We start from the raw sequence: 26,141 nt of genomic DNA, 5'->3' as shown, positions 1-26,141 counted from the left end.
TGAGTTAATGCAGAGCTCCTGGAGCGGTGTTTGTAGCACCGAGCGCATCACAGCGCTCAAATGCCGGCTGCTGATTGTGTCACAGCGCTCCAGGTTGCTTTTTCAGCAGACTCATTTTTTTTTTTAATGAAAGATTGATTTATCACGTGTTTAAAAAGCAGAGTTATAGAGACACAGAGCTCGTTCATCCACTGCATCACGCCCCAGACAGCCACAGTGGCCAGGGCCGGGGAACCAGGAGCCAGGAGCTGCAGCCAGGTGCCCCACGCGGGCCATCCTCCGCTGCTTTCCCAGGCCACAGCAGGGAGCCGGATGGGCAGCGGAGCAGCCGGGTGTGGGTGCGGGATGCCGGCGTCCCAGGTGGTGGCCTAAGCCGCTTCGTCCAGTGCCAGCCCCAGGCACGTTCCAGACGCTCTCTGCGGCTCAGTTTCTCGTCGGGAGGATGGAGATCTTCCTAGCACCGGCTCGCCGGGTGTGACGCGTGAGCTGGGCTCAGCGCGCGGCACGTTGCAGCGTGCGCTCCAGGAGGGTCTGCGCCGGCCTCGCTCTCTGCAGGGCTCGTGCAATCCCGTCTCGCTGCGGGGCCAGATGCCTCCCGGCGAGGCAGGGTTCGCTCCCAGAGCTGCGGAAGCCCGGGGGAAGGCACCCCGGGGGTGGGTTGTTGTGTGTTCAGATGAACCTAGCAACAGGGACGCCACTGCAGCGCCGCTGACAGCAAAGCCCGCTGAAGTCTTGAGCGTCACGGATTAATTACACGGGTTGTGAGGCTGTCACAAAAGGCCGCGGGTGATGGGTTTGAACAATTATCCCAGGGGCCAGCACTGTGGCACAGCAGGAAAAGCCCCCGCCTCGGATGCTGCCGACGCATATGGCTGCCCATTCAAGTCCCTGCCGCTCCACTTCCAATCCAGCTTCCTGCTGATGTGCCTGGGAAGGGAGCGGAGGGTGGGCCAAGTGCTTGGGCTCCCACACCCTCGTGGGAAACCCGGATGAAGCTCCTGGCGCCTCCTGGCTTTGAACTGGCGCAGCCCAGGCCATTGTGACCATCTGGGGAGTGAACCTGTGCATGGAAGATCTCTCTCTCTCTCTCTCCTCTCTCTCCCTCTCTCTCTCTTTCTGTTTCTCCCTCTCTTTCTGTAACTCCTTCAAATAAATAAAATCTTTTTTTAAAAAAATCAAAGAAGTGAAGCAACCAGGATTCAAACCGGTGCCCACGGGGAATGCCAGCACTGCAGGCAGTGGCTTCACCCGCTGCGCCAGAACCGGGCCCCGGCTTGGTTTGCTTCTTTGGTTTTTCAGATGCCAATGATTTCATTCACTCCCTCTCCTGTCCCATTTTACAGTTTTAAACTGTTAAACCGGTAGCGCAGCCGTGTGCCCTGCACTCGCCCGCAGCTCCAGCGCTTTCCTAAGTGGTGTCCAGGTCAGCCTGGAAGTCCAGCGACAGCACGGGATGAAGTGTCCGCCAAGAGCAGCGCGATGCCACCGACCGCCGCGGCCTCCGGAGCGCTGAGACCCGACCCAGCCCTGCTGCGCAGCTCCCCGGGCCTCTCCAGGGAGCAGCTGGAGGGTGAGTCTGGGCGCCGCCCGCACTCCTGTCACCCCTCAGACTCCTTCCTACAAAGGAGCTGCCCCTTGGGACCACTCAGCACTGGACCGCTGAGAGCGCTCTCTCTGATCCACACTCACGCTCACACACACTCGCACTCACACACACACTCTACAATCACACACATTCTCACACCTACACGCTCACAGTCATGCTCACACACACCCACACCCACTCACATTCACACACTCACACATGCTCACACACACGCTACACACACACATGCTCACACACACCCACTCATATTCACATACACACTCACACATACATATACTCACACACACCTGCACTCACACATACACACTACAATCACACACTCACACATACACAATCACATTCACATACATTCTCACACACACATACAATACTCACACAATCACACACATACACGCTCACACACATTCTCACACATACATATACTCTCAATCACTCTACAATCGTACACACACTCACATTCTCTCACACACACACACATTCTCACAATCACACACATAATATACTCACACATTCCCACACACAATCACACTCACATTCACACACACGCTCACACACATACATATACTCACACACGCACTCACATACACACTATACAATCACACTCACAATCACATTCACACACATTCTCACACACATACACATACACACACGTTCACACACACATACATATACTCACTCTACAATCGTACACATACACATTGATTCTCACACAGTCACACTCACACACATACACATACTCACACATACACACACGTTCACACACACTCACATATACTCAATCACTCCACAATCATACACACACTCACATTCATTCTCACACAGTCACGCTCACACACATACACATTCTCACACTCACACTCACACACACACTCGCATGCACAGGTGCACTTTGAGGCCGGCCTGCAGCCCCTGCGACCTTTCACCCCGCGGATCTGAGACCGGGCCGCCCTCCCAGCACCGCCAGCCACATCAGGGAGCGACTGTGCGGGAGACCGAGACTCAGCAGACGCGGGCGTCTGACTCCTCCTGCCTGCCGCTCACGTGCTCTCCTCCCGGCACCGCCCCGCCGGGCCTCCCCTGGTCCCCGCTTCCTCGCCGGGCTCCTCTCGCCTCCCTGGCGTCTGCGTTCCTCAGCGCCCAGGGCGAGCTCTACGAAGCCTTTAAAAATCATTTTTATTTATTTGAAAGCAGAGTGACAGAGAGAGGTGGAAAGGAGAGGGAGAGGGAGAGAGGGAGGGGGGAGAGGGAGGAGGGGGAGGGGGAGAGGGAGAGGGAGAGAGGGAGAGGGAGGAGGGGGGAAGGGAGAGGGGGAGGGGGAGGGGGGAGAGGGAGAGGGGGAGAGGGAGAGGGGGAGAGGGAGAGGGGGAGGGAATCTTCCATTTGCTGGTTCATTCCCCAGATGGCTATGATGCGCCGGGCTGGCCAGGCTCCACCTGGGCCCGGGCACTTGGGCCGTCCTCCGCTGCCGTCTCGGGGGCACCCGCGCGGCTGGGACGCTCCGGCGCTCACAAGCGACGGGGACGTTGCAAGCAGTGGGTGGCTTTATGCTGCACCACGACGCCGGCCCTGAGGAAAGCCCAGGATGGCCCTCTGCTGAGAACCGGCCAGGGGCTTCCGGCGTTCCCCAACGGAAGGCAAACTGGCCTGGCCTGGCCTGGCCTGCCGCGCTCTCTGACCTCGTCTGGTCTAGCCTGCCGTGCTCTCTGACTTCGGCTGGTCTGGCCTGCCATGTTCTCTGACTTTGTCTGCTCTGGCCTGCCCAGCTCTCTGACTTCATCTGGGCCTGCCTGCTTCTCTCTCGGACCTCATCTGGCCTGGTCTGCTCCGCTCTCTGACTTCCTCTGATCTGGCCTGGTCTGCCCCGTTCTCTGGCTTCCTCTGACATGGTCTGGTCTGGCCTGGCCTGCCCGCTGCTCTCTGACTTCGCCTGGTCTGGCCTGGCCTGCCTTGCGCTCTGACCTCCTCTGGCCTGGCCTGCCGCGCTGTCTGACTTCGCCTGGTCTGGCCTGGCCTGCTGCGCTCTCTGACTTCTGGGTGGTCCGCTCTGGCCTGCCGCACTCTGCCTCCCCCTGGCCGTCTCTGGTCCCCACGACACCGGAGCCCCCATCCCTAGGTTCCTTGGCTGCCTGTGCCCCTGTGCGGGACGCTGCTACCCAGGAACGGGCCAGGACCCCGCAGTCGGAGGAGTTGCCCGCCCGCTCCCAGCGGTGCCCCTGGCGCCCGTGTCGCCGCCCCGCGCCTGCTTTCACTCCCTCCCGTCTGGGTCCGTGTGACCCTCCCGTGGACTGTCCACTCCGGCAGAGCAGAGACCACGGGCTCTCGAGGGCCCAGAATGGAGCCGGCACACAGTGCTGCTCGGTGAAACGCTTTAGCGTGGCCGGGCCTGGTTCCGGGGGCAGAGCCGGCAGCACTCGGGGCTGACACTGGGCCTGAGCTGTGACGCCCGCCTCCACGTGCGCCGGTTCGAGCCCTGCTGCTCCACGTCCGACCCAGCTCCCTGCTGTGGCCTGGGTAGGCAGCGGAGGACGCCCGGCTCCCGGGCCCCTGCCCACGCGTGGGAGCCCGGGATGGAGTCCAGACTGTTGGGGCCATCTGGGGAGTGCGCCAGTGGACGGAAGACCTCTCCCTAACTCTGCCACTCCGACAAACACACTGCACATCCAGAAAACGCGAGCACAAGACCCGCGCCCAGCCCGGGCTGCAGGGCTGCAGGGGCGCCGAAGCCCCCCAGATCTCAGGGTGACAGGGGCGAACGCACGAGGCAGTGACGGCGCGGCTCGCGCTGGCGACTCGGGACCATCCCGGCCCAGCGTGGGCGGCGGGAGGACGCCCGAGGCGGCGGCGGCTGACCCCGGGCTGACCAGGGCTCTCCGCCCGCCCCGCCGCCTCTCCTCAGCCGCGGCCACACGGGGGCGCCCTTCTCCCGCGCCTCCAGCCGCCGCGGGGCCTCGCAGGGCCGGGGGCGGTGGGTCGCGCGCGGGCGTGGCCCCTTACGACCCGAGGGCCGCCGCCCGCGCCCGCGGCGACAGGGGTGGCCCGGGCCCCGCGCAGGCGGCGGAAGCAGCGGCCCCGGGAGCCCCGCGCGGCGCGGTGGGTGGGCGGTTGGCGCCGGCCGCAGCCCTGCGTGGGCCGCCGGGGTAGGGGGCGGGGCTCGCGGACAACCAGGCGGGGCGGGGCTTCTGGGGGCGGGGCCTTGCGGGCAGCTGGGGGCGGGGCTCTGGCGGGGCGGGGCCCTGAGCGGGGACAAAGCGGCCTCGGGGCCTGGGGAGGCGGCGCGGCGCGTGGCGCTAGGTGGGACCCGGGTCCGCCCGCAGGACGAGGGCGTCCACTCCGGGCTTCCGTGAGGTTTACTCCCCGTCTGAGGCTTCCGGGAAGGCAGGCGCTCCACGGAGGGCCGGAGTCTGCACCAGGAGTGGGGGGTCCTTCTGGCCAAGGGGGCTGGGGGCTCCCACAGGCGTCTGTGGGGGCTGCGCAGAGGTCAGGGCGAGGGCGGGCCGGGTGGGTGGTCCGGGCTGTGCTGCGGTCCCAGCGCCGCATCTGCCCAGCAGCGCGGGCCCTCTGTCCCCGCCCCAGGGCGCTGCTCCCCTGTCTTCCTGCCAGTTTGAGGAGAGCGCTTGGGGTTCCCTCTTCCTGCCTGGCCCTGGCTGTGCGGGAAGGAGGAGGCTAAGGCAGCTCAGAGCCCCCCCCCTCCCCCGCCACTGCCCACCGGAGCACAGACCCGCGGCTGGGTAGCAGCTTCCCTGGGTGGGCAGGGCTTGCAGGATCCAAGGGGTAGGGACGCCCCCCACTCAGCTGGAAACCTAGGCTCCAGGAGCCAGGAGCTTCCGGGTCTCCCACGCGGGTGCAGGGGCCCAAGGACTTGGGCCATCTTCTACAGCTTCCCCAGGCCATTAGCAGGCAACTGGATCGGAAGTGGAGCAGCCGGGACTCGAAACGGCGCCCATATGGGATGCTGGCACTGTAGGTGGCTGCTTTACCCGCTGCGCCATAGCACCAACCCTTTTTGCGTTTTTTTAAAAAACGTTAATTTTTATGTATTTGAGAGGCAGAGCTCCCCCTCCTCTGGTTCACTCCCCAAATGCTAGCAATGGCTGGGAGCAGGAAGCTCAATCCAGGCACCCGGTTACTGGAGCTGCCCCTGCTGCCTCCCCGGCAGGCCGGAGCCGGAGCCAGGACTTGAACCCAAGCCCTGTGCCGTGGGAGGCAGGCGTCTTAACGGCGGGGTCGAGCGCCCACTTCCAAACCCGAGGCTGCTTTCTCACAGCCTGATGCTTAGTGACTGTCCCGGAAGTCAGCCAGACGCGAGATTTGACCCCCAGCTCCCCCCGCAAACATGACCGTGACCTTGGGCCAGTGACTCAACTTGCCCATCTACCACCTGGGGCCAGAGCACTGGTCACCTCATTTTAACGAGCTACAAAGAATTACACATAGGATGTTTCCCTTTTAAAATGTGTTTTATAGATTCTGTCAAGGAACCCAAGAAACAATAGACTTCAGATCCATGTGCCACCCCGTCCGGGGGACCACCTGGGTTACCAGACCCGCAGCTGGCGAGGCGAGACCTTGGCAGCTCCCTCCCAAGGCAGGTCCACGCCGTCTGATTAAAGTGTTGACAAGGAACTGATCGGCAGTTTATAGTTCGTCTTTTTCACACCTCGGCTCTGGCTCCATGAGTCACAGAATCAGGTGACTCATCCTGGCCGGCCGCATCACCCACCTGCCAGGCGCCGGGCCCGCCGCACCTGCGCCCCCGGCCGCACTCAGAGGCTGCGGCCACCGCGTGCCCCCTCCACACACACACACACCCCGTCTCCCCAAGGGCACCGTTATAGTCTTCCTTTATTGGCTGTCCTTATATAATACAAATCTGCAAGTTTAGATACAAAAAAAATCTGGAAATAAAAGATAGAAAAGTACCCGCCAGGCACCCCTTCCCCTGCCTCCCGGACCCCTCCCCAGCGGGCACCCACGTGAGGTAACAGCATCTTCCTCCCCTTCCCCGCCCCGCCTCCTGGGACCCCATGAGCCCCGAGCCCGGGCAGGGCCGGGCACAGCACTGGCAGTGAACGCGGCTGCGGGCAGAGGGCCGCCCTTGGCTTGTGCTGTGGGGGGAGGAGGCGGCCAGACCTGGGGGCCCCGCGGTGGGCGTCCCTCCGCTGTCCGGCCCAGCGCTAGAAAGTGAGAGGTCGACACAGAAACGGGGACTGTAGCTGGGGTGGAGGAGGGGTCGCGCGGCCCCGTGGCGGCGTTGGTTCCGTAGTGGATGCAGGGGTGGTCGCAGGGCTTGCGAGGGGCGCGGGGCTGGGGGGAGGCGCGGGGCGGGGCGGGCTACAGTTCGATCTCGAAGGTCTTCTGCAGGTCGCCGGAGAAGGGGTTGGACGGCTTCTCTGCAGCGGGTTTACCTTCTAACGCTGCCCACTGGGCCTCGAAGGGGTCCAAGGCGGGCGCTGGGGCGGGCGCTGGCTCTGGGGGCCAGGGGGTCCCGCTGGGGCGGGGGCGGGCCTGGCCCCCGGGGACGCTGGGTGCGGCCGGGGGCGGGAAGGCGCCGGCTTTCCCGAGCAGGGTGGCGGGCTGGGGCTGCAGCTGGGCGGCTGAGCAGAAGGCGTTGGCTACCATCTGCGAGGGCGTGATGCCCACCACGGGCACCCGGGGCATGGGCGGGTAGCCCAAGCCCGGGTAGGCGGGCGCAAAGGGAGGTTGCATGTGCGGGGGCGGCAGGAACACGGCCACCTGAGCGGGCGCCGCATCGAAGGGCCCCACGGGGGCGGGGAAAGGCTGCAGGGCGGGGGGCAAGGTGGGCAGGGGGGCCGCGGCCGCCTGCTGCTGCTGCTGCTGCTGCTGGGCCTTGGCCACCTGGGACACTTCCTCCAGCCACCGCTCGGCCTCTGAAGGTGTCCGCTTGTGCCCGGGCTGGAAGGTAGCTGCAGGGGGCATGGAGGGCTCGCCCCAGGCAGAAGCGCCTGGAGAGAAAGAGAGGGGCACGGGCTGCACTGAGAACTGCAGGCTGGGAATCGCGGTGCCCCGGGATCAGAGCGCAGGCGCGGCAGCCTGGCCGCCAGCCTCTGCGCCCCAGCGCTGTGCCCCTCTGGCCATGGCCACTTGGGGGCGGGTGGCTGAGCGCTCGGGACCAGATTCTGGTTGTGCAGGGCCAGAACATGCAACCCCCGGAGCCTGTGGCCTTGGATGGAAGAGGCTTGGGTAGGATCGACACCCAGCGCCCCTGCACCTGCACCTGCCCGGCACTGGGCCCCTGCTGGGAGAAGATCTGGCCACCACCGTGAAGGCTGATGCTTGGATGCCCTGTGTGAGGAGCCATCCCCCCAGAGTGTGCTGTTCTAACCCTGAGCAGGGCCCAACAACTTAGTGGGTGTTTTTGAAGATTCTAGAAGTCTACATTTGAAAAAAATTGGGGGGGGGGGAGTGGGGCCGGCAGGGATCCCATCCACTGATCCACTTCCAGCAATGGCAGGGGCTGGGCCAAAGCTGGGAGCTGCGAACTCAATCAGGTGTCCTGCCTGGGGCTGACCCCAGGCAGGCTGGGTACCCAGCGTGAAGCCTGGCCCCAGGGTCCTGCAGTTGGGGAGGGTCTGTGGGGCCCCCCTGCGTGCAGGGGGAGAGGCAGGAGGTCTGCAAGGGCGCCTGTCCTGGCGGGCAGCAGGGGGAGGCTCACCTGTCGCAGTGGATGGCGGCGCTGGGGCTGGTGCGCTCGCGCTGGCAAAAGACGAGCTGATCTGGGTACACAGCGCGTTGATGCTGTCGCTGTCACTGGCCCCCGGAGGCTCCATCTCAGGCACTGGGCGGGCAGGGGGGGGAGGACAGGGGTCAGCCAGCAGCCCCGGCCCTGCCACTGCCCTCTCCTGACCCCAGTGCCCTCAGCAGACCTCCCACTGTGTGTGGGGTCCACTCTAGAGTAACTGAATCATCATGGACGCGAAGGTAACCATGCACGCGTGTGCGACATCTCCATATACCACGGCGGCTTGTGGTAGCTGATGACTGAGGGTGACAGGGACGCCAGGGCACGGAGAGGTCGTGGCATGTGCGCGGCAAGGGCGTGGTCCCATCAGGTGGATGCCTGCCACACCGCTGCTGCTGGCTGGGGGCCGTGGGCCCTGCTTTGCATGGAGGCGGGGCCCTGGCCACCCCACCCACAGCAAATGAGATACGCTCATGCCATGGAGCAGGCATGGCAAAGGGACCGGCGTGTACGTGACAAATGTCCACGTCTTGGCAACTGCTGAGAGCGTGTGAGGTGCTCCAGTGTGCGTCAGAGGAAGTGGCTGCGGGGGCCCTGCTGGGGACGGTGTGTGATTGCCCAAGCAGGCGCGGCACCCGACGGTGACGGAGGTCCAGGGCTGCAACTCCCTCGCAGGCGGGAGTGGATCTGCCCGTGTGGCCCACGAGTTTATCTGTGTGAATCTGTGTGCAGCGGGGTGTGTGGCATGGATGTGACACTTGTGTGGGTCTCTATAGAGTTTCCATGTGTCAAGTCACATCCAGCTGGCCCAGGGACAGTGTGGTGGCCCTGGGCGTGGACGCGATGCCAGGCTGCACGGGGACAGCAGCCGTTAGAGCGTGGGACAGTCAAGGGCGCTGGAGGCCGTGTGGCGAGTGTGTGTGTTGGCATCAGTGTGTGTGTGAGCTTCTGGAGTAGCTCTGGGCACAGCACAACTCCCACACCAGCCCCAAGGCCACCAGCAACAGTGGTGCCCCAGGTCTGGTACACGGAAGTGAGAGAGGGGGCTGCACAGCATAGCCTCACCCACTGCTGGGGGGGCAGGTGCCCCTCCCGCGTGGCAAAAAATGTGACCCTTGCCACCTCTCTCCTCTCTCTGACCCGTGGCAGACATCAGTAATCAAACACGATCCTTTCCCCACACCGAGCTCTTCTACCCCTGAGCTGGCCAGACCTAATGGCTCCACAGGCCAAACGCTGTGAACAACAGGTTCTTGTATCTCCATTTTTCTTCTCTCCACACGAAATGGGACACTTATACCACCTCTCTCCTATGGCCCCCCAGCAGACATTGCCAATCAATTACGATGTGCCGCCTCCTTCCTCTCCAGGTGTCACTGCCTCTGTCCATAGCCAACGCCACTGAGCCACCACTCTGCTCACATGTGCCTTCGCCCCAGGTTCCCACCGTCCAGCTCTGTAAGTCTCCCCTTTGGGTGAAAACATCCCCTTTGCTCTCCTTTCTCCCTTGCCCTTGATGGACGTGGCACACCAATCCTGTGGGGGCCACCTGCTCTTCCTGGCTCATGGCAGACCGTGCAAGGAGACTATGACGTATGCCATGGCTCAAGTCTCCCTGCCAGGGCAGCCATTGCTAATCCGTCATACTCAGCGTGACAAGGACCTTCCCCTGGGCTCTGCTGGCCAAATGCTCGGAGGGAACATTAGCCCACGGTGCTCCCGTCCACTCCTGAGCAAAAACAGGGCATCTGTGCTTTCTCTCCTTTCTCTTGTCTGCGGCAGAGTTCTTTACCTGTAGCTGACTCTGCTAACTGATCACGGTGTGTGGCATCTTTCTCCTTTCCCTTAACCACGGTGAAAACTGCAAATTCATGACTTGTGCTGCCTTTTTACTGTCCCTTACCCGTAGCAGACATGGCTAATCAATCATGATTTACACCACTTCTCTCCTATCCCTTGTCCATGGCGGGCATTACTAATTGATCACGATGTGTTACACTTCTCTCTCTGTCCCTGGCAGACAGTGCTAATCAATCACAGTGTGTATCACTTCTCCCTTCTCTGTCCCTGGCAGACTAGTGCTAATCAATCAGTGTGCATCACTTCTCTATCCCTTGGCTGCATTAGACAGTGCCAGTTGATTCTGCCACGCCTCCCCCGGAGCCCAGGGCTTACCTGTGCCCTTCACCTGGAAGTCAGTGCGGCGCTGCAGAGTGGACGGCAGCTCATTCAGCCGCAGGCTCAGCTGCCGTTTGAAAGGCGAGTTCTTCTGGCTGAGCGCTGGGAACCCGCGGAAGGAGCCTTGGCGGACCAGCTGCTCCAGCGGGGCGTGGCGCCGGGGGATGGCGGCTGCAGTGGTGCCGGCAGCCACGGGGGTGCCCGCCTCACCCTTCTCCCCAGGGGATGTGGTGGCTGGCGTTGGGGACACGTGCCCAGGCTGGGCAGGGCCGGGAGCCGCCGTGGGGGCAGCTGCTGCCTCTGCTGGAGACACGGGGAGACAGGAGCTCAGAATCTCACCTGGCCTTCCAGGCCTCTCGCCTGGTTCTCACCTTCAGGACAAGCGGCTGGGAGCCCTGCCACATCCCTAGCCCCCTTGCGCAGAAGCCCTTGGGGAACCCCCCACCCCCAGCTGACCCTGTCTCTCCAGCTTTCTGCCTCACCTTCTCCCCCGGGGCCCTCCCAGCCCCTCCTGATGATTCAACAAACACTGCTTTGTTTCTTGAACAATACACCAGGCACTGTTTCAAGAGCTTATTAGATGTAAACTCACTGGATCCACACAGCTCCCCACAGGGTAGATGCTACCCCAGCTTTCCAGACGTGGAAACTGAGGCCCAGCAGAGGCAGCGACTTGCCCAAGTGACGCTGCCAGGCGTGGACAGGCCGACACCGGCAGGCGCCTGTGCTCTGACAGCTGCCCTCATCCGTCCCCGCCTTGGCCGGGCCCCCCCACCCCCGCACGGCCCGCTCCCTGCTCTGCCTCCCCCATGTCCTCGGCTCAGCGTCTCCTAGCGCCCTCCAGTGGCCACGTCGTCCCAGACCCGGTGGAGCACTCTCCCGGGGAAGCTCCCCAGACTGTGCGGGCCCCTTGGCCCTGGCGCCCTCCGTTCTGGGACTGTGTTATCCTCACTCGGCATGAGACACAGGCTCTTCAAGGACAGGGTCCCCTACTCAGTGACACACACACATGCGCACACACACACGCACACACGCCCTCCCTCCACCCAGGGTCTCCCCGGAGCCGCAGCCCAAAGCCAGCAAATTCAACCCAACCCAGCCCAGAGAGGCACCTGGGTGCTGCCACCGGCCCTGCCCCTTCCTCACAGGCCGAGAGGCATCCGGGCTGGGGCAGTGGGAACAGCCGGGCACTCAGGAAGTCGGCTCCCATCTCTGGGCTCCAGCTTCCCACCCAGAGGCCTGGGATAAACATCCCTCTGCCACCTCCCGCGGCCTCCGGGGCAGAGGCCTCCCTCCCGTGCCGGTCAGCTTAGGTGGTGACTGCTCTGGGATCCAACCAAAGCTGGGTAAACAACGCCGGGAGCCGTGTGAAGTGCACCACCTCCGGCTGCGGCACAGCCAGGCGGAGCTGGCCTGGCCCTGGGAGCGCCAGGGAAGTGCAAGGTCCCTGGGACCCAGATTCTCCTTCGCCAGCAGCAAAGACCTTAGCACAGCCAAGAGCCCCGTGTGGAGCTGCACTCAGCATGGTGCTCTGTGCGCTCTGACGGCCCTCGGGGGCGGAGAAGACACCACATACCACAGGTGCGCCTGGGAGGTGCCTGGGCCCCTGCACCCACGTGGGAGCCCCGATGGAGACCCCACATCCGCTGTCACGCCCTGCAGAGTCCGGCCCCGCCCAGGGTAGAACCCTAACGATGAGGCTGCCAGTGGCAAAGCGCTTTGGACACGGGATGTAACCTGCAGAGGAGACCTACTTTGTACACTCGGCTCGCCCAGCCACACCTTGTTTCACTTTCTGTTTGGAAATCTTTAAATTTATGGAAAAACTGTGACAGTGGAACAAGGGATGTGTGTGTGTTTTCTTAACTATCTGCTTGGGTAAGTGATGCCTCTCTCTCTCTCTCTCTCTTTTTTTTTTTTTTTTTTGGTACCATCAACCCTCAAACCCCCAGCACACACACACACATGCACACCACACACACGGGGGAGAACAAGCACATTCCCCTACAGACCTCGGCACAATCCAGCTGGGGAGACGGAACACAGACACAGAACCACGAGCCAGTCCACAGTCCCCGGCTCCCCACGTCCGTCTCCTCCTCCTACGACCCGGGACCCGTCCCCGGAAGCACAGTCTGCATGCGTGATTAATCACCGCTCAAGTCTCCTTCGTCTCCCTTAACCTGGATCGGTTCCCAATTCTTGGGATACTCCAAGCAGTGTTCTCCAAAAAATTTAAAACGAGAATTGACAGTAAAAAAAAAATTTTTTTTGGAAAATTACACCGTGACTTGAGCAGACACATACAAGGGTCCTTTAGCAAGTTTGTAGAAAAACAAGATCAAAAGGTAAGTTTATGTTGGTGCAGAAAAAACCTGAAATTAGTTTTCTCATGGGACACACTTCCATGAACTTTTTGAAGCTCGTTGTACGCATGGATTTCAATTTTTTTTTTTTTTTTGCACCAAATAAACGTCTTTGAATCGCACGTCGCATGCACTTCAGGAAGAACCTGTGCGTGGTGACATTGTAAAACTACAGGTTTTGAGCCTGCACAGTAGTAACCGCTTACCCAAAAGGCTGAGTTTCACCAGGTGCTTTTCCAAACTCCCTGGATGGCAGCGCGGCGTGCGCCACACCGACGCGGCTCTGCGCCCGCGCGCCCTGCAGCCCCTCACACACCGTGACCTGCGGCCTGCAGAACCGTCTGGGCAGCTCGTAACCCGCTCCGGTGCCCCTCCCCACACCGGGCGGCCCGCGCCCGCCCCGGGCCAGCACCCACCTTTCTTCTTGTCGGGGGCCTCGCGCTCGGCCGCGCGCCCGCCCCCGGACAGGCGGAAGGAGCCCTCCCGGGCGAAGCTGGTGCGGCTGGCGTCGAAGGCCGCCGTGACCCCGCACTCCTTCTCCCGGCGCTGTTTCCGCTCCAGGCAGGCGGCGAACGCGCAGCCCACGGCGTGGCTCAGCCTCTCGCCCTGCGGGCAGGTGGGGCCGGGGTCAGAGCTCTGTGCGGACGCGGCGGCGGGGTGGGGTGGGGGGCACACCCGAGGGTCCCCTTGCCCGCTGCTCTGGCCCGCTGTTGGTCCCTTGGGTGGCCCGTGCTCTGTTCCGGAGGCTCCGGCGGTGCGCGTGGGCGCTGCCCGGGAGCGGAGCCGGGGCTCTTGCGGGAGTTGGGGCTACACAGGCGCAGGGCAGCCGGCCCCACAGCGCCCCACGGCTGATGGGGCCTGTACTTGGGGTTAGGGTGGCCCAGGGGGCCTCCTCATAAGCTCCTCATGAAAAGCCACCAGCGGGAGGCCTGTGTGTGTCCCCCTCCCAGCCCCGCTGCAGGCTCCGGCGTCTTGCTGAGTGCGCCCTGGGAGGCAGCAGGGATGGCTGGGTTCCCGCAGCCCCTGTGGGAGGCCTGGGGCTACCGCGGCTGTTGTGAGCATCTGGGGAGTGAGCCAGCAGCACATGGCGGCTCTGTCTCCCTCTCTGTCGCTCCCATACAGAAATGAAAATTTGAGAGAGACAGAAGACCCTCCCTCCCCACCGCTGCCACGCCAGGCCCTCTGCAAACCCGGGAGAAGGAGCCACCCCCTCCCTGCTGCTCGGCTGCAGCCCCCTGAGCCGCTGACCGAGGCCTGAATTCCACCCCACAGGGAAACCGTCTGGGTACAGGTCCGAGCTCCGCTTGGCAGCGTGCGCCCTGAAGAGGTCAGGGAGGCCTGGGTGCCTGGGACTGGGAAGTGCATCAGAAAACACACACAGGGACCCCTGAGAGCGGCCCAGCCCCGGCGCTGCCTGGCCCAGCGGTGAAGACGCCGCCCATCACACGGCCCGGCGCCAGGCCGGGCTCCGCGTCTGACCCAGCTCCCCGCCAGTGCGCACCCTGGGAGGCAGCAGTGACGGCTCAGGCCCTCGAGTCCCTGCACCCACGTGGAAGACCCAGAAGAAGCTCCTGGCTCCTGGCTTCAGATCAGCACAGCTCCAGCCATTGCGGCCGTCTGCGGCCATCTGGGGAGTGAACCAGCAGATGGACGGACTCTCTTTCTCTCTCTCTGTGCCTCTTTGTAACTCTGCCTTTCAAATAAATAAATACATCTTTTTTTTTTTTTTTTTTTTTTTTTTTTTTTTTTTTTTTTTTTTTGACAGGCAGAGTGGACAGTGAGAGAGAGACAGAGAGAGAAAGGTCTTCCTTTGCCGTTGGATCACCCTCCAATGGCCGCCGCTGCAGCCGGCGCACTGCGCTGATCCGATGGCAGGAGCCAGGAGCCAGGTGCTTTTCCTGGTCTCCCATGGGGTGCAGGGCCCAAGCACCTGGGCCATCCTCCACTGCACTCCCTGGCCATAGCAGAGAGCTGGCCTGGAAGAGGGGCAACCGGGACAGAATCCGGCGCCCCAACCGGGACTAGAACCCGGTGTGCCGGCGCCGCATGGTGGAGGATTAGCCTATTGAGCCGCGGCGCCGGCTCAATAAATACATCTTTAAAACAAAAACAAAAAAGGAAGCACAGACATTCCTGGTGGGTCTGGGTGTTTGGTATGTAGCTGGCTGGGTATTGTACAAGTCTTCCAGCTTTGCTGTATGCTCGGAAAATCTTTATAACGAAGTGTCGGGAGTGGAGAGTGACAGCCACTGGTCTTGGGACTGAATCTGGTTTCCCACTTCCTACCTGTGGGCAGCGGAGGCTCCTCAACTATAAAACGGGGGGTCCTAACAGCACCCACCTCATGGGGTCGTGGCAAGAGTCAGGAGCGCTAATTAATACACGGTGGGCATCCAGCACAGAGCCCGGCCAGAGAGCGCCATGGGTGTGGCGGGAGTGTGGGCCACCTATGCACCCAGAATCCTCCCGACAGTGCTAGGAGGGGGGCGCCCACGAATCCTCGGAACAGACGGAAACAGCGGGGCTCGGGTAACGCCTGCTCTAGTGAGTGCGTCAGAGTGGGGTCCACATGAGATGCCCCTGACTTGTTTCCTAGCCAAGATGCTGAGCCCAATGTTAGAGCTCCATTGAGGACAGGGCTGGCGCTGTGGCTCAGAGGGTTAAGTTACCACCTGCAGCGCTGGCATCCCATATGGGCTCCGTTGTGTGTCCAGCTGCTGCACTTCCAATCCAGCATCCTGCTAATGCACCTGGGAAAGCAGTGGAGGATGGCCCAGGTATTTGGGACCCTGTCACCCATGTGGGAGACCCGGATGAAGCTCCTGGCTTTGGCTTGGCCCAGCCCCGGCCGTTGCAGCCATTCGGGCAGTGAACCAGTGGATGGGAGATCTACCTCTGCCTCTCCCTCTTTCTCTGTGACTCTTTTAAAATAAATAAATAAATCTATCTATCTATCTATCTATCTATCTATCTATCTATATATAGTTGGGGACAAACATCCTCAACAAAATCACCGCACACTGAACCATGCAAGACGTCACAAGGACTCTACACCATGGTCGGCGGCATCCACCCCAGGAATGCAAAGTCGGTTCAATACATGAAAATCCACCGTTGTACCAGACCACATTGAGTGGGGCTGCGGGAGGGCACATACCAATTTTGACTGATGCAGAAAAAGCATGAGGTAAAATCCAGCACTCGTTCATGATAAAAACACTTAACAAACTAGGAATACAAGGGAACTTCCTTGACCTGCTATAAGCCATTATGAAAAACCCACAACTCACATCATCCTCAATGGAAAAAAACAAGATGTGCCTCCTAAGACCAGGAACTAGAAGACCAGGAACAAGACAAGGATGTCCAATTCTTCTGTTCCCCATGACACTGAACTAGACGTTCAAGCCAGAGGAAGTACACGAGAAAAGGAGAAATACAATGATCTCTTTCTGCAGCCGGCATGACATATGATATATTCCTAAACAGATCTGCCACAGCTACCGCCAACAGACAAACTCAGCGGAGCTGCAGGAAACACAGCAACACCCCAAAATCTGCTGTGCCTCTTCACGCTAGCAACAAGCAAACCCAAAACAAAAGGATGACAACAATCCCATTTAGATGAGTATGCAAAAGACTGAAATGGCATTGCGGCGTACTGGGCAAAGCTGCCGCCTGCAACAATGCTGCTACCCCATAGGGTTCTTGTTCCGGCTGCTCCACTGCCGGTCCAGCTCCCTGTGAGTGTGCCTGGGAAATGCAGTGGAGTAACCAGGGCCCACGTGCTTGGACTGCTGCCGCCCACATGCAAGACCCCGATGAGGCCTGAAGCCCCTGGCTCCTGGGTTCAGCTTGGCCCAGCGCTGGCCACTGCGGCCATCTGGGGAGTGAACCAGCGGACGGACGATCTCCCTTTCCCTGTAACTCTTTCAAATAGATAAATAATTTTTTAAAGGATAAAATGGTTAGGGGCCGGCGCCGCGGCTCACTAGGCTAATCCTCCACCTAGCGGCGCTGGCACACCGGGTTCTAGTCCCGGTCGGGGCACTGGATTCTGTCCCGGTTGCCCCTCTTCCAGGCCAGCCCTCTGCTGTGGCCAGGGAGTGCAGTGGAGGATGGCCCAGGTGCTTGGGCCCTGCACCCCATGGGAGACCAGGAAAAGCACCTGGCTCCTGGCTCCTGCCATCGGATCAGCGCGGTGCGCCGGCCGCAGCGCGCTGGCCGCGGCGGCCATTGGAGGGTGAACCAACGGCAAAAGGAAGACCTTTCTCTCTGTCTCTCTCTCACTGTCCACTCTGCCTGTCAAAAAAAAAAAAAAAAAAAAAAAAAAAAAGGATACAATGGTTAGGAAAAAAGACTATATAACCTAAGAGACGCGAGGCACATACACTGAAAACTACAAAACTCTGCTAAAAGAAATTAATAATAAACAAGAAATGGGAAAATGCCATGTTCATGGACTGGAAGCCTCACTATTAGTGTTATTTTTTGAAGGTTTTATTTCGGGGCCGTCACTGTGGCGCGGTGGGTTAAGCCACAAAGTCCCAAACAGCCTCCCAGATGCCTGCCGGCGCTCTCCCTGCCTCTGCCCTGAGCTTCGGACCCCTGAGCCACCCTGGCGGCTCCAGGGGCCCTGCAGCTGCCGCTGCAGACACGGTGTGGGGGCGCCAGCACCCCAAACCTACCTACAGAAACCGTGACTGCGCTTCCGAAGCACAGCGCCACCTGCCGGGAGGGCTGGGAATTTCCAAACTCCGACGGGGACGAAGAGGGGGCGTGGCTGGGGCGGGTGGTCCCTGCCCGGCCCCGCCCCCTGCTTCGGAGACCAGATTGGGGTTTCTCTGGCAAACTCCCCCTCAGCGCTGACTAAATCATTCCAGGTGCTCCACCCCACCCTTGCTGGGCCAACCCACGCCCTCGCGTTAGAACTGTGTGTGTGTGTGTTTTTTTTTAAAGATGTATTTATTTATTTGAAAGGCCGAGTGAGAGAGAGGTCTTCCATCTGCTGGTTCATTCCCCCAGTGGCCACCACAGCCGAGCTCCATCTGGGTCTCCCACGTGGGTGGCAGGCACCCAAGTACTTGGGCCATCGTCTGCGGCCTCCCACACGCGTTAGCAGGGAGCTGGATCGATGCACCGCGCAGCCAGGACCGGAACCCAGCACTCTGGGTACAGGAGGCCAGCCTCCCAAGCAAGGGCTGGACCCGCTGAGCCACAAGGCTGGTGCTGCAGAGTGTCCCCTTAGACACATCCCCAACACTGCTGGGCTCTCGGACAGCGATGCCGCCGACTGCCTTCGGCGTCCTGAGACCCCTCACGTCTGTTCGTCCATCTGCTGCTGGCTGTACGTTAGCTATGTTACTCTCTGCTACCAGCCAACAAAGGCCACTGGCTGACCTAGGAGACGGAGACTGTGGCTTCTACCAGACTGGTCTGGGGCCCGAGGTCAGGGCAGAATAAATTCTGGGCTATGCACCTTCCAGCAGAGAGTGGGGAGTCCCCTCCAGGGCCTCCCTCCTCGGTGCTGGCTGGAATGAAGAGGTGAGGGCTGGAGCATACGCACCCGCCATGGGTGAAGGAGAAGAAGAGGTACCTCCAGGAGCCGCAGAGTAACCAGGGCCCTGACAGGCACCAGCGCTGCCCGCCAGCCTCTGCACTTCCTCCACAGTCACACCTCGGTCTCACGGAAACCAGGGGGGCCTGTCATAGCCTCCGGAGCCCAAGCGCGACGGCCTCAGAGGAGGGGCCCTGGCCACGTTCCTCAGGTTCTCAGAAGGGCCCTGCCCACCTCCGAGAACTTAGAGAAATGAGCCGAAGCCCTCAGGGGCATGAAGTTCTCTGTAACTTGAGTGGGTGAGGTTTAAATAGAAGTGACAATTCGCAGAGCCGGGCCCGGACCATCTGTGCACTCTGCCGAATTCGCGGGGAGACCCGCTGGCTGCGCGGGCGACGGGTGACAGGGGTGATGGTGACACCTAACGCGGGCGCCAGGCATTGTTCTAAACACCGTGTGTTAACCCATTCCAGTCTCAACAGAAAGCCTCGAGCTGGGAGCTGCGGGCCCCAGATTCTCAGGGCGCAGGCCCCGGCTGGCCTGCCCGAGCGCCCGGGGTGCTCACCGAGTCCTTGAGGGCCAGGAAGCAGTGGCAGATCCAGCGGCGCGTGGTGCCGTCGCGGCAGATGTAGGAGAAAGCCTTGTCCAGGTTGCGGTCAGGGGCGCAGAAGGAGACTTTCTCAATGGTCTGGTCCACCAGCAGGTCCTGGGGGGGTGGGGGGGGGACCGGGAGTGGGGCACGAGCTCTCTGTCCTGTGTCCAGTCAACGCTCCCTGAGCCCGCGCTCAGAATCCTGCCCCTAACAGGGCGGGGAGCCTGCAGTCCCTAGACAGCCCCTGGCCTCGCGATGCTCACAGGGGGCTCCAAGGCCGGGGAGGGGGGGCGGCGGGACATCAGGTAGGGCCGGCCCTGAGCCCAGCCAGGCTGTTAGGAGGGAGGCAGGCAAGACTTCCTGGAGCAGGTGTGAGCCGGGCAAACGGGCAGGGAGCAGGATTCAGACCGAGGGAACTGCATGTGCACGTGGTGTTCCTGTTCCGTCATTAACACAGAGAGTCTGGGCAGCGGGCTCCCAGCTCCTGGCCCCTGCCTGGCTGGCAGTACACACGGGAGAGCTGCCTGTGTGGTTCAGGGCACCATCACGGGGCAGGCTCCATGAGCAGCCGTTTTTAACACTACCTCCTTTCACGGAAGCATCTGTTCGTAGCCCCATTTTTCGGATGCAGCAACTGAGGCCTGGAGGGGCTAAATCTTGTGTTGGGGTCCCCCAGCTGGTGAGGGGGTGAGCTGAGCCCTCATGCCTAAGGAAGGCCACAGGTCGCAGGAGCACGTGGCACAGGGGACATCCCAGAGTCCTGGGCCCCTGTGAGCCGGGTGAGGAGGGGGCCCATGCTGCCCACCCCACCCCCACAGGCCCCCTACCTTGGTCTTGTCGTCCACCACTCGCAGCCCGTCCGCCGACACCCACAGGACAGACTTCACCGACTTCCGGCCCATCTGGGGCGGGAGCGGGGACAGAGGAGCCAGGTCAGGGCCGCCGCCTCCGCCTGACCCGCGCCCGCCCTCCACCGCCCTCGGTCGCGGCGTCTCACTCACCGCCTTCAGCTTCTTCACGGCGTCCTCACACACGTGCATGCCCCGGGACTCCTCCACCTCCACGTGGCCCAGGTACTGCAGGACAGTGACAAGCCATCCCAGTGTGCCCTGACAAGCCACGCCCCCGCCACCATCCAGGACATCGCCAGCGCTAAGGCACCGACTCTACCAGGTGGGGCCCCAGTCCTAGGCCAGGTGCACAGATGGGAAAACAGCACAGCAGGTAGCAGGGACGCCTGCCCGTGCGCCCCAGGCCACCCTCCGCGCAGGCACAAAGTGCGCTGGCCTGTAACGACCAGCGGCATGGGGCTACAGGGGCTCGGCTCCTGCACCTGGGGCGGCGCGGCTGCTCCCCAGCTCCCCGTGCCCCGCACCCCGCCGCTTCCCTTAGAATTAAGGCATAGCGACCGCGGCAGAGGCCCGGCTGTCTCAGAAAGCCCTTAACACAATAGAGAGCTTTGCACCTGCTACTGAATTTTTGGGACCTCTCAATGGAAAACTGAAAGCCCCCATAGCCAGGACGTCCCTCAGGCAGTATTTTCCTGGTGCAGAAGAACATCTGTACACAGGCGCGAGATTCGGCTCCTGGCCGCTGGGCCCTTGTCTGTAGGCGGCCCGGCAAGGCCTCAGGGTGCGCATGCGCGCCGGCGTCCGCCCCGCCCACCGCACCCCCCACTCACCGCACCCCCAACTCACCCTGACCGGGAAGCTGCACGTGCCCTTGCGCACCGCGTCCTCGTCCGCCTGCCACTGGTGCGGCCGCGACGCCTCGGGCACGTAGGCCGGCTTCCTCCGCCGCAGGCTCTGCCGTAACTTGTTCATGGTGCCCGCCCCGTCTGCGGACACAGGACGGTGGCATGGGCCCGGGGCGGGGGTCAGAGGGCACGGGGCTCAGGGGGCATGGAGTCAGATAATATGGGAGTGGGGTTACTGAGCCACGTCGTTCCGGGAAGCAGGGGCATCTGAGATTGGGGAAGGCGGCAGGGGCATGGGTCAGAGGCTGGGAAAAGTCCAAAACCCAGTAGTGAAGGCATTGGCGGCACGGGCATTAGAGGGCATAGGGGTCAGGGGTCACAGGTCAAGGAATTCAGGGCCGTGAGGGTGCGGGGATCGGATGACCACAGGGCACAGGATGTGGGGGTCAGGGGTACGGGAGTCAGATGTGGGAGCCCACTCTGAGGGGTGTGGGGGAGGGGAGGGGCTGTGGACCACTGACAGCCCCTCTGCTAATGTGTGTAGTCTGAGGCAAGGCCTCTGGGGGTGTGACAGTCACAGGGAGAGCTCTGTGTGTACGGGGTGCGGGTGAGAGGTGGCCTGCCCCGAGGAGTCTCCCGAGACCGTCCCAGGAGGCGAGGGGACAGCTCAGCAGACGGGGACCGTGCGTGTGTGCGTGTGTGTGTGAGTGTGTGAGACAGCTGCCTGTGAGAGCCTGGTTGTGTGGGTCCGAGGGCCGTGTGAGGGTGCGCGCGGCCGTAAGGTCCGAGGGCTGCGTGACAGCGTGCATGCGTGTGGCCATGCAGCGGTGCAGGGGTGCAGTAGCATAGCGGGTTCAGCTACCACTTGGGACGCCCGCGGCCATACAAGAGTGCCCGGTTCCAGTCCTGGCTGCTCTGCCTCTGGTCTGGCAGTTTGTAGGTGCAGTGCTGAGAGGCAGTGGGCAATGCCTCAACTGCTTGGGCCCCTGTCACCCACTTAGGAGACCCAGATGGGAGTTCTGGGCTCCTGGCTTTGCCCTGACCCAGCCTCTGCTGTGTGGGCATGTGAGTGAACCGGCAGATGGAAGACTCTCTTTTTCTCTCTGCATTGCTCTGCCTTTCAAATAAATAAATAAATAAGCTTTTTAAAAAGTGTGGGTCTGTGTGTGGCATCTGGCAGTCTGTGTGTGGAAGTGTGGTTGTGTGAGAGAATCTGGATGAACACGTGTCCTCGTGTTCATCTGCGTGAACATGCGTGTGCCTGTAGGTTCGGATGAATGTGTTTATTTAAGCACACACTGTGTGTGCATCGGAAAGGTGTGAACGGGATGTCTTCAGGGTGTGTGTGTGAGTGTGTGTGTGTGTAACAGTCTGCAGTGGTCAGATCTGCGAGTGGGGGTGCGAGTCTGAGGGTATGCAGGAGGGTGTTGAGGGTGTCCACTCCTGAATGCGACCAGGGCTGTGTGACTGTGGGAATGAGCCGGGTAGACCCCTCCCCTGCCCACTCAGCCCCTGCCCTGTCCCAAGCTGCACACTCACCTGGCTCCGTCCTGGAGATTTCGGGGGGCCCCAGGGCCCCACCAGGGGCTGGGGACAGATGCTGCTCAGGCCTCCTGGGTCCGCCCTGCCCAAGGGAGGGAGGAAGAAGTGAGAAGTTTGCTTTGGACAGGGCTTGGTCCCTCAACTCACTCCCCCTCTGAACTTGAGCCAGCCCCCTCCATCTCAGGCTCCTTGATGAGAGCCCTAATTGTCACAGCGACTGTTACTAGGGAGATCAGCCACCTGGATCCCAGGGCCCAGGAACGAGTAGGTGTGTTCGGGGGTGGGGACATCGGCTGGGGATGGGCTGGTCTCCAGGAGGCCCTGAGCATCCAAGACAGGACAGAGTGGCCGTATCCTTCAGATACCCGGCCCGGGCTGCCCACAAAGGCGGTCACACACATGCAGCCGACTCGTGTCTGGAGCTGTCCCTAAGGGCTGGCCACAGTTCTGTACTTGGTCACAGACATGGTCACAGCTGCACACCTCGCTGGTGTAGATACACAGACAGCTGCCGCATGTGGTCAGACGCTCATGTCCACAGACACGCACGCCTCCACGGAGTGTCCCAGCCCACCCAGGCCCCACCACGGACACCGGCCTCGGAGATCTGGTCACTCCCGTTTCTCAGCCCCATACCAAGTGCTGGGCCCAGGCACGCCCACCAGAGCGGCACATGTGCGACCACACCCAGTGACAGTAACGCTTCCTCAGGCATCCGCCCAAGATACCACGTCACAGGTCCCCCAGCCAGGGTCCACCCAGTTGGTCACCCAGGAGCATGATCAGAGCCACACACACTCGTCACGTGTCCCACTGCCGCACACAACATCTGGTCATGGATGCACACATGTGGCTTCACACATGGCCATACACAAACATTGAGCTCCAAGTGTATCAATCACATCAACACATATTTTGTCATGTGCTGTCACACAGTCGCCCCAATCATAAGGTGCTCATGGTTGATCACCGTATCAGTCACACAGCCTTCTGTGCCAAATACACTTACATGGACGGTCCCCTGTGCATTCCAGGGACGCTGTGTGTACAAACCACAGCATGCCACCTCCCAGAGACAACTATCTCCAAGGATGGCCACGCTCAGACTACTCGGCCTCACGCATTCCAGGCATGCTCTCGGATGCAGGGGCGCGCAGCGTCAGTGTCCTGGCCACAGCTGTTCCATGCCACACCATCACACAGTCTCTTCAGGCAGACGTGGTATGTGGCATGCAACCCTGCCCCCTGGGCACGGGGCACCCAGTCACCGCCCACCTGCCTGCCTTCAATTTCACAAGCAGAGACATTAATTAGCACATAGTTTCAATATCCTCCACCACACGTGCACAGAAAGGCAGGGAGCCCGACCAAGGTAGCACTGACGGCTGGGTTTATCCGGCCTGAGTGGCAGCCATGGAGGCAGGCGGGGACCAGTCACCTCAGCAGCATGTCACCCAGGTTCAAACACCAGGAGCCGGGTGCATCCACACTCTCACAGGCGAGCACACAGGGGTCACAGACAAACAACTTGCACACAGGAGCTGCACACGCACACACTTAGACACATCCATAGCTGGAGTCCCACCCCATTAAATAGCCTCTCTTAATAGCTCATGTTTCAGAACTAAGTCAAATACATAACCCGAGTCACAGAAGAAAGACTGCAGATACACACAACCACTCGATACCACACACACACACACACACACACACACAGAGCAAGGAACCAGCACTCTCACACACGGCGCCACCGCACAATCCCAGAGGCTTAGTGTTGCCTCCAGATACGGGGGAAGCCCCACATCCAGGGTTGCACACAGCTGTGTGCCACACAGGCAGACAACATCAGAGACACAACCATAAACCTCGGCCATCGGGAGAGGCGGGTGGACACCACACTGCTCACACACACACTCCACGCACTCACCGTCCCATGCCCGGCCACGGTTGGTCACCAAGGCACACAAGCGCAGGGTCACAAAAGACATCACAGACACAACCCCAGTCACAACCAGGCACACACCCAAACACAGACAGAAGTACAGAGACATGCGCAGGGGCTGCTATCTCACACATATACACACACTGTCACACAAATTCTGGGGCTACACACGCACGCACACACACGCACACAACCCCTCAGCCACCAGCTGCAGCACAAGCACACACACAGCCCCGGCCACACAAACATGGGGTCACGGTCCCAGCCACCTCCCCATCATCGCTTGCTTCCCCCTTCCCCCCAGGTACCACACACAAAGCCGCCGTTACCGCTGAGGCTGCAGACAGACAGGGCAGCACCGGGCCCCTGGGGAGCCGCCCCCAGCCCAGCCTGAATTCTGGAGCCTGGGGGGCCAGGGCTGGGAGGGGGAGGCGATGCCTTGTCTGCGGGTGGGGCTTCTCTCGGACAGCTGGGCAGCCCCACGGACAAAGGGGGTGGCCTAGAGACCAGTGCCCTGGGACCCTTGGCCAAGTGGGGGGAGGGGTGGATTGGGGGTTGCCTGGAACTCCCTATATCTTACTCAGGCTGGGGTGCAAAGGGTTGGAGTCCCAGGCACAGGGACTTTGTTTTGAGAAGGGGCCGTGCCCGGGACTCCGCCCAGGGATTGTGGGGGATGCTGTTCCCCAGACGTCTCTGAGGCCTGGGGACAGACAGTGCTGGGAATCGCCCCAGGCCCTGGCTCGGTGAGGAAGGGGAGGACACCTGTACCCAAAGACCCCAACCTCAAGATCTGGCCTGGGGCTGTCGTGCTCTGAACCCCCCACCCCCACCCCGCAAGCAGGGAGGGGTAAGGATGGTGCTTGGAATGGCCCCCGGGAGGCCTTGGCTGGATATGGGGGATGTGTCCCAGACCCCATCCGCAAAACCTCGCCTCGGGAGTTGAACCTAGAATCTCTCTGCTCCCCTGTCCTTGATCTGGCGGTGGTGGCGGGGGGTGTCTGCGTCCGGATCCCCATTTTCAGGGCCTTGGCAAGAGACGGCCTGAGCCCCAGAAACCCACCTCCCAGGCTTTGGCGCCTGGACCCCCACCCAGTACTACCTTTTCCAGCCTTGGCACCCTCGCTCCATCCGGGCGCCGCCGCCGCCTCCCACCCTCCGCCACATCAGCAGCGGCGCCGCCCCCGACCCGAGCCCCCCTCTCCCGCCCCGCTCACGCTGGCCGCCGCGCTGCGGGACATCCAGGGCCTGGGCGCCCCCGCCTCCCGCGGCCCCGGCTGGGCCCGGCCACCCGAGGGCTGCTGCTGTGGCGGCGGCGGCGGCAGCTCAGTCTGACGCGGGCCCGGCCCGGGGCCGGGGGATGGTGCGGGATGCACGCGCGCGAGCCAGCTCCGCTCCTGGGAGGATTCCGTTCCGGGGGCTGGGGAGCGTCCCTCCCGCCTCTGCTCCCCGCCCCGGCCCCGCCCATTGGCCCGCCGCCTGCTGTATCTGCGAGAAGCCCCGCCCGCCGCGGGCCCCGCCCACACGCGTGTGACCCCGCCCCCGCCTAGCGGCCACCGCCCCGCCACGCCCACTGGCCGGGCACGCACAGGAGGTTCGCCAAGGCTTTACCCCGGGCCTCGCCTGGCTCGGATTCCCTCGCCTTCGGGGACCCCCTGACCTCAGGCCCCCTCCAGTTCCGCGTCCCAAACGTATTCGGGAAGCGCCCCGCCGCCCCGCGTCCCCAGATCTCCCGGCCCAGCGGGGGCGGGCGGAAGCGGTGACGAGGCACTTTTTGCAGGGAAGGGGAGGGGAGGGGAATGAGCAGACCCCGGCGTCCTGAGGCTCGGCCCGCGTGGCCCAGGAGGGGTGGGGGCGGCACCGGCGGGGGCTCGGGCGCGCGGTTCTGGCTGCACTGCGCGCCCGCCCTCCACCCTGTCCCGGTCCTGAGGGTCTGGCCGAGCAGCTGGCAGGGGCGGTAGGGCC

At 62.0% G+C, this 26,141-nt stretch overlaps 1 protein-coding gene and 1 long non-coding RNA gene across 4 annotated transcripts; one reads left to right on the top strand and one right to left on the bottom strand.

Annotated features, from left to right (window-relative positions):
- The first annotated feature begins 1,204 nt into the window (after window positions 1-1,204).
- On the top strand, window positions 1,205-6,525 carry LOC127488219 (uncharacterized). The gene is made up of 2 exons (XR_007915777.2): window positions 1,205-1,570; window positions 6,071-6,525. It is a non-coding gene; the product is annotated as an uncharacterized lncRNA (long non-coding RNA).
- On the bottom strand, window positions 6,431-25,568 carry NUMBL (NUMB like endocytic adaptor protein). 3 transcript variants are annotated; one of them, XM_070062191.1, is made up of 10 exons: window positions 25,394-25,568; window positions 22,235-22,319; window positions 20,697-20,836; window positions 20,001-20,075; window positions 19,827-19,901; window positions 18,973-19,113; window positions 13,267-13,456; window positions 10,482-10,784; window positions 8,280-8,402; window positions 6,431-7,569 (listed from the first exon to the last, which is right to left on the bottom strand). In XM_070062191.1, exons 1-10 carry the CDS (start codon window positions 25,415-25,417, stop codon window positions 6,938-6,940), a joined length of 1,788 nt encoding a protein of 595 aa, XP_069918292.1. In that variant the 5' UTR covers window positions 25,418-25,568; the 3' UTR covers window positions 6,431-6,937. The 3 variants fall into 3 exon arrangements, with proteins under 3 accessions (XP_069918292.1, XP_069918291.1, XP_069918293.1); XM_070062190.1 differs by having other exon boundaries at window positions 10,482-10,787; window positions 25,394-25,565; XM_070062192.1 differs by lacking the exon at window positions 25,394-25,568 and adding an exon at window positions 25,279-25,392 and having other exon boundaries at window positions 10,482-10,787.
- Between the last annotated feature and the right edge of the window lie 573 nt (window positions 25,569-26,141).

The sequence above is a fragment of the Oryctolagus cuniculus genome, chromosome 18 (genome assembly GCF_964237555.1).
Source record: "Oryctolagus cuniculus chromosome 18, mOryCun1.1, whole genome shotgun sequence".
NCBI classification, from domain to species: Eukaryota; Metazoa; Chordata; class Mammalia; order Lagomorpha; family Leporidae; genus Oryctolagus; species Oryctolagus cuniculus.
The sequence above is the reverse complement of the archived record's forward strand: the minus strand, read 5'-3'. Positions and strand labels throughout refer to the sequence as shown.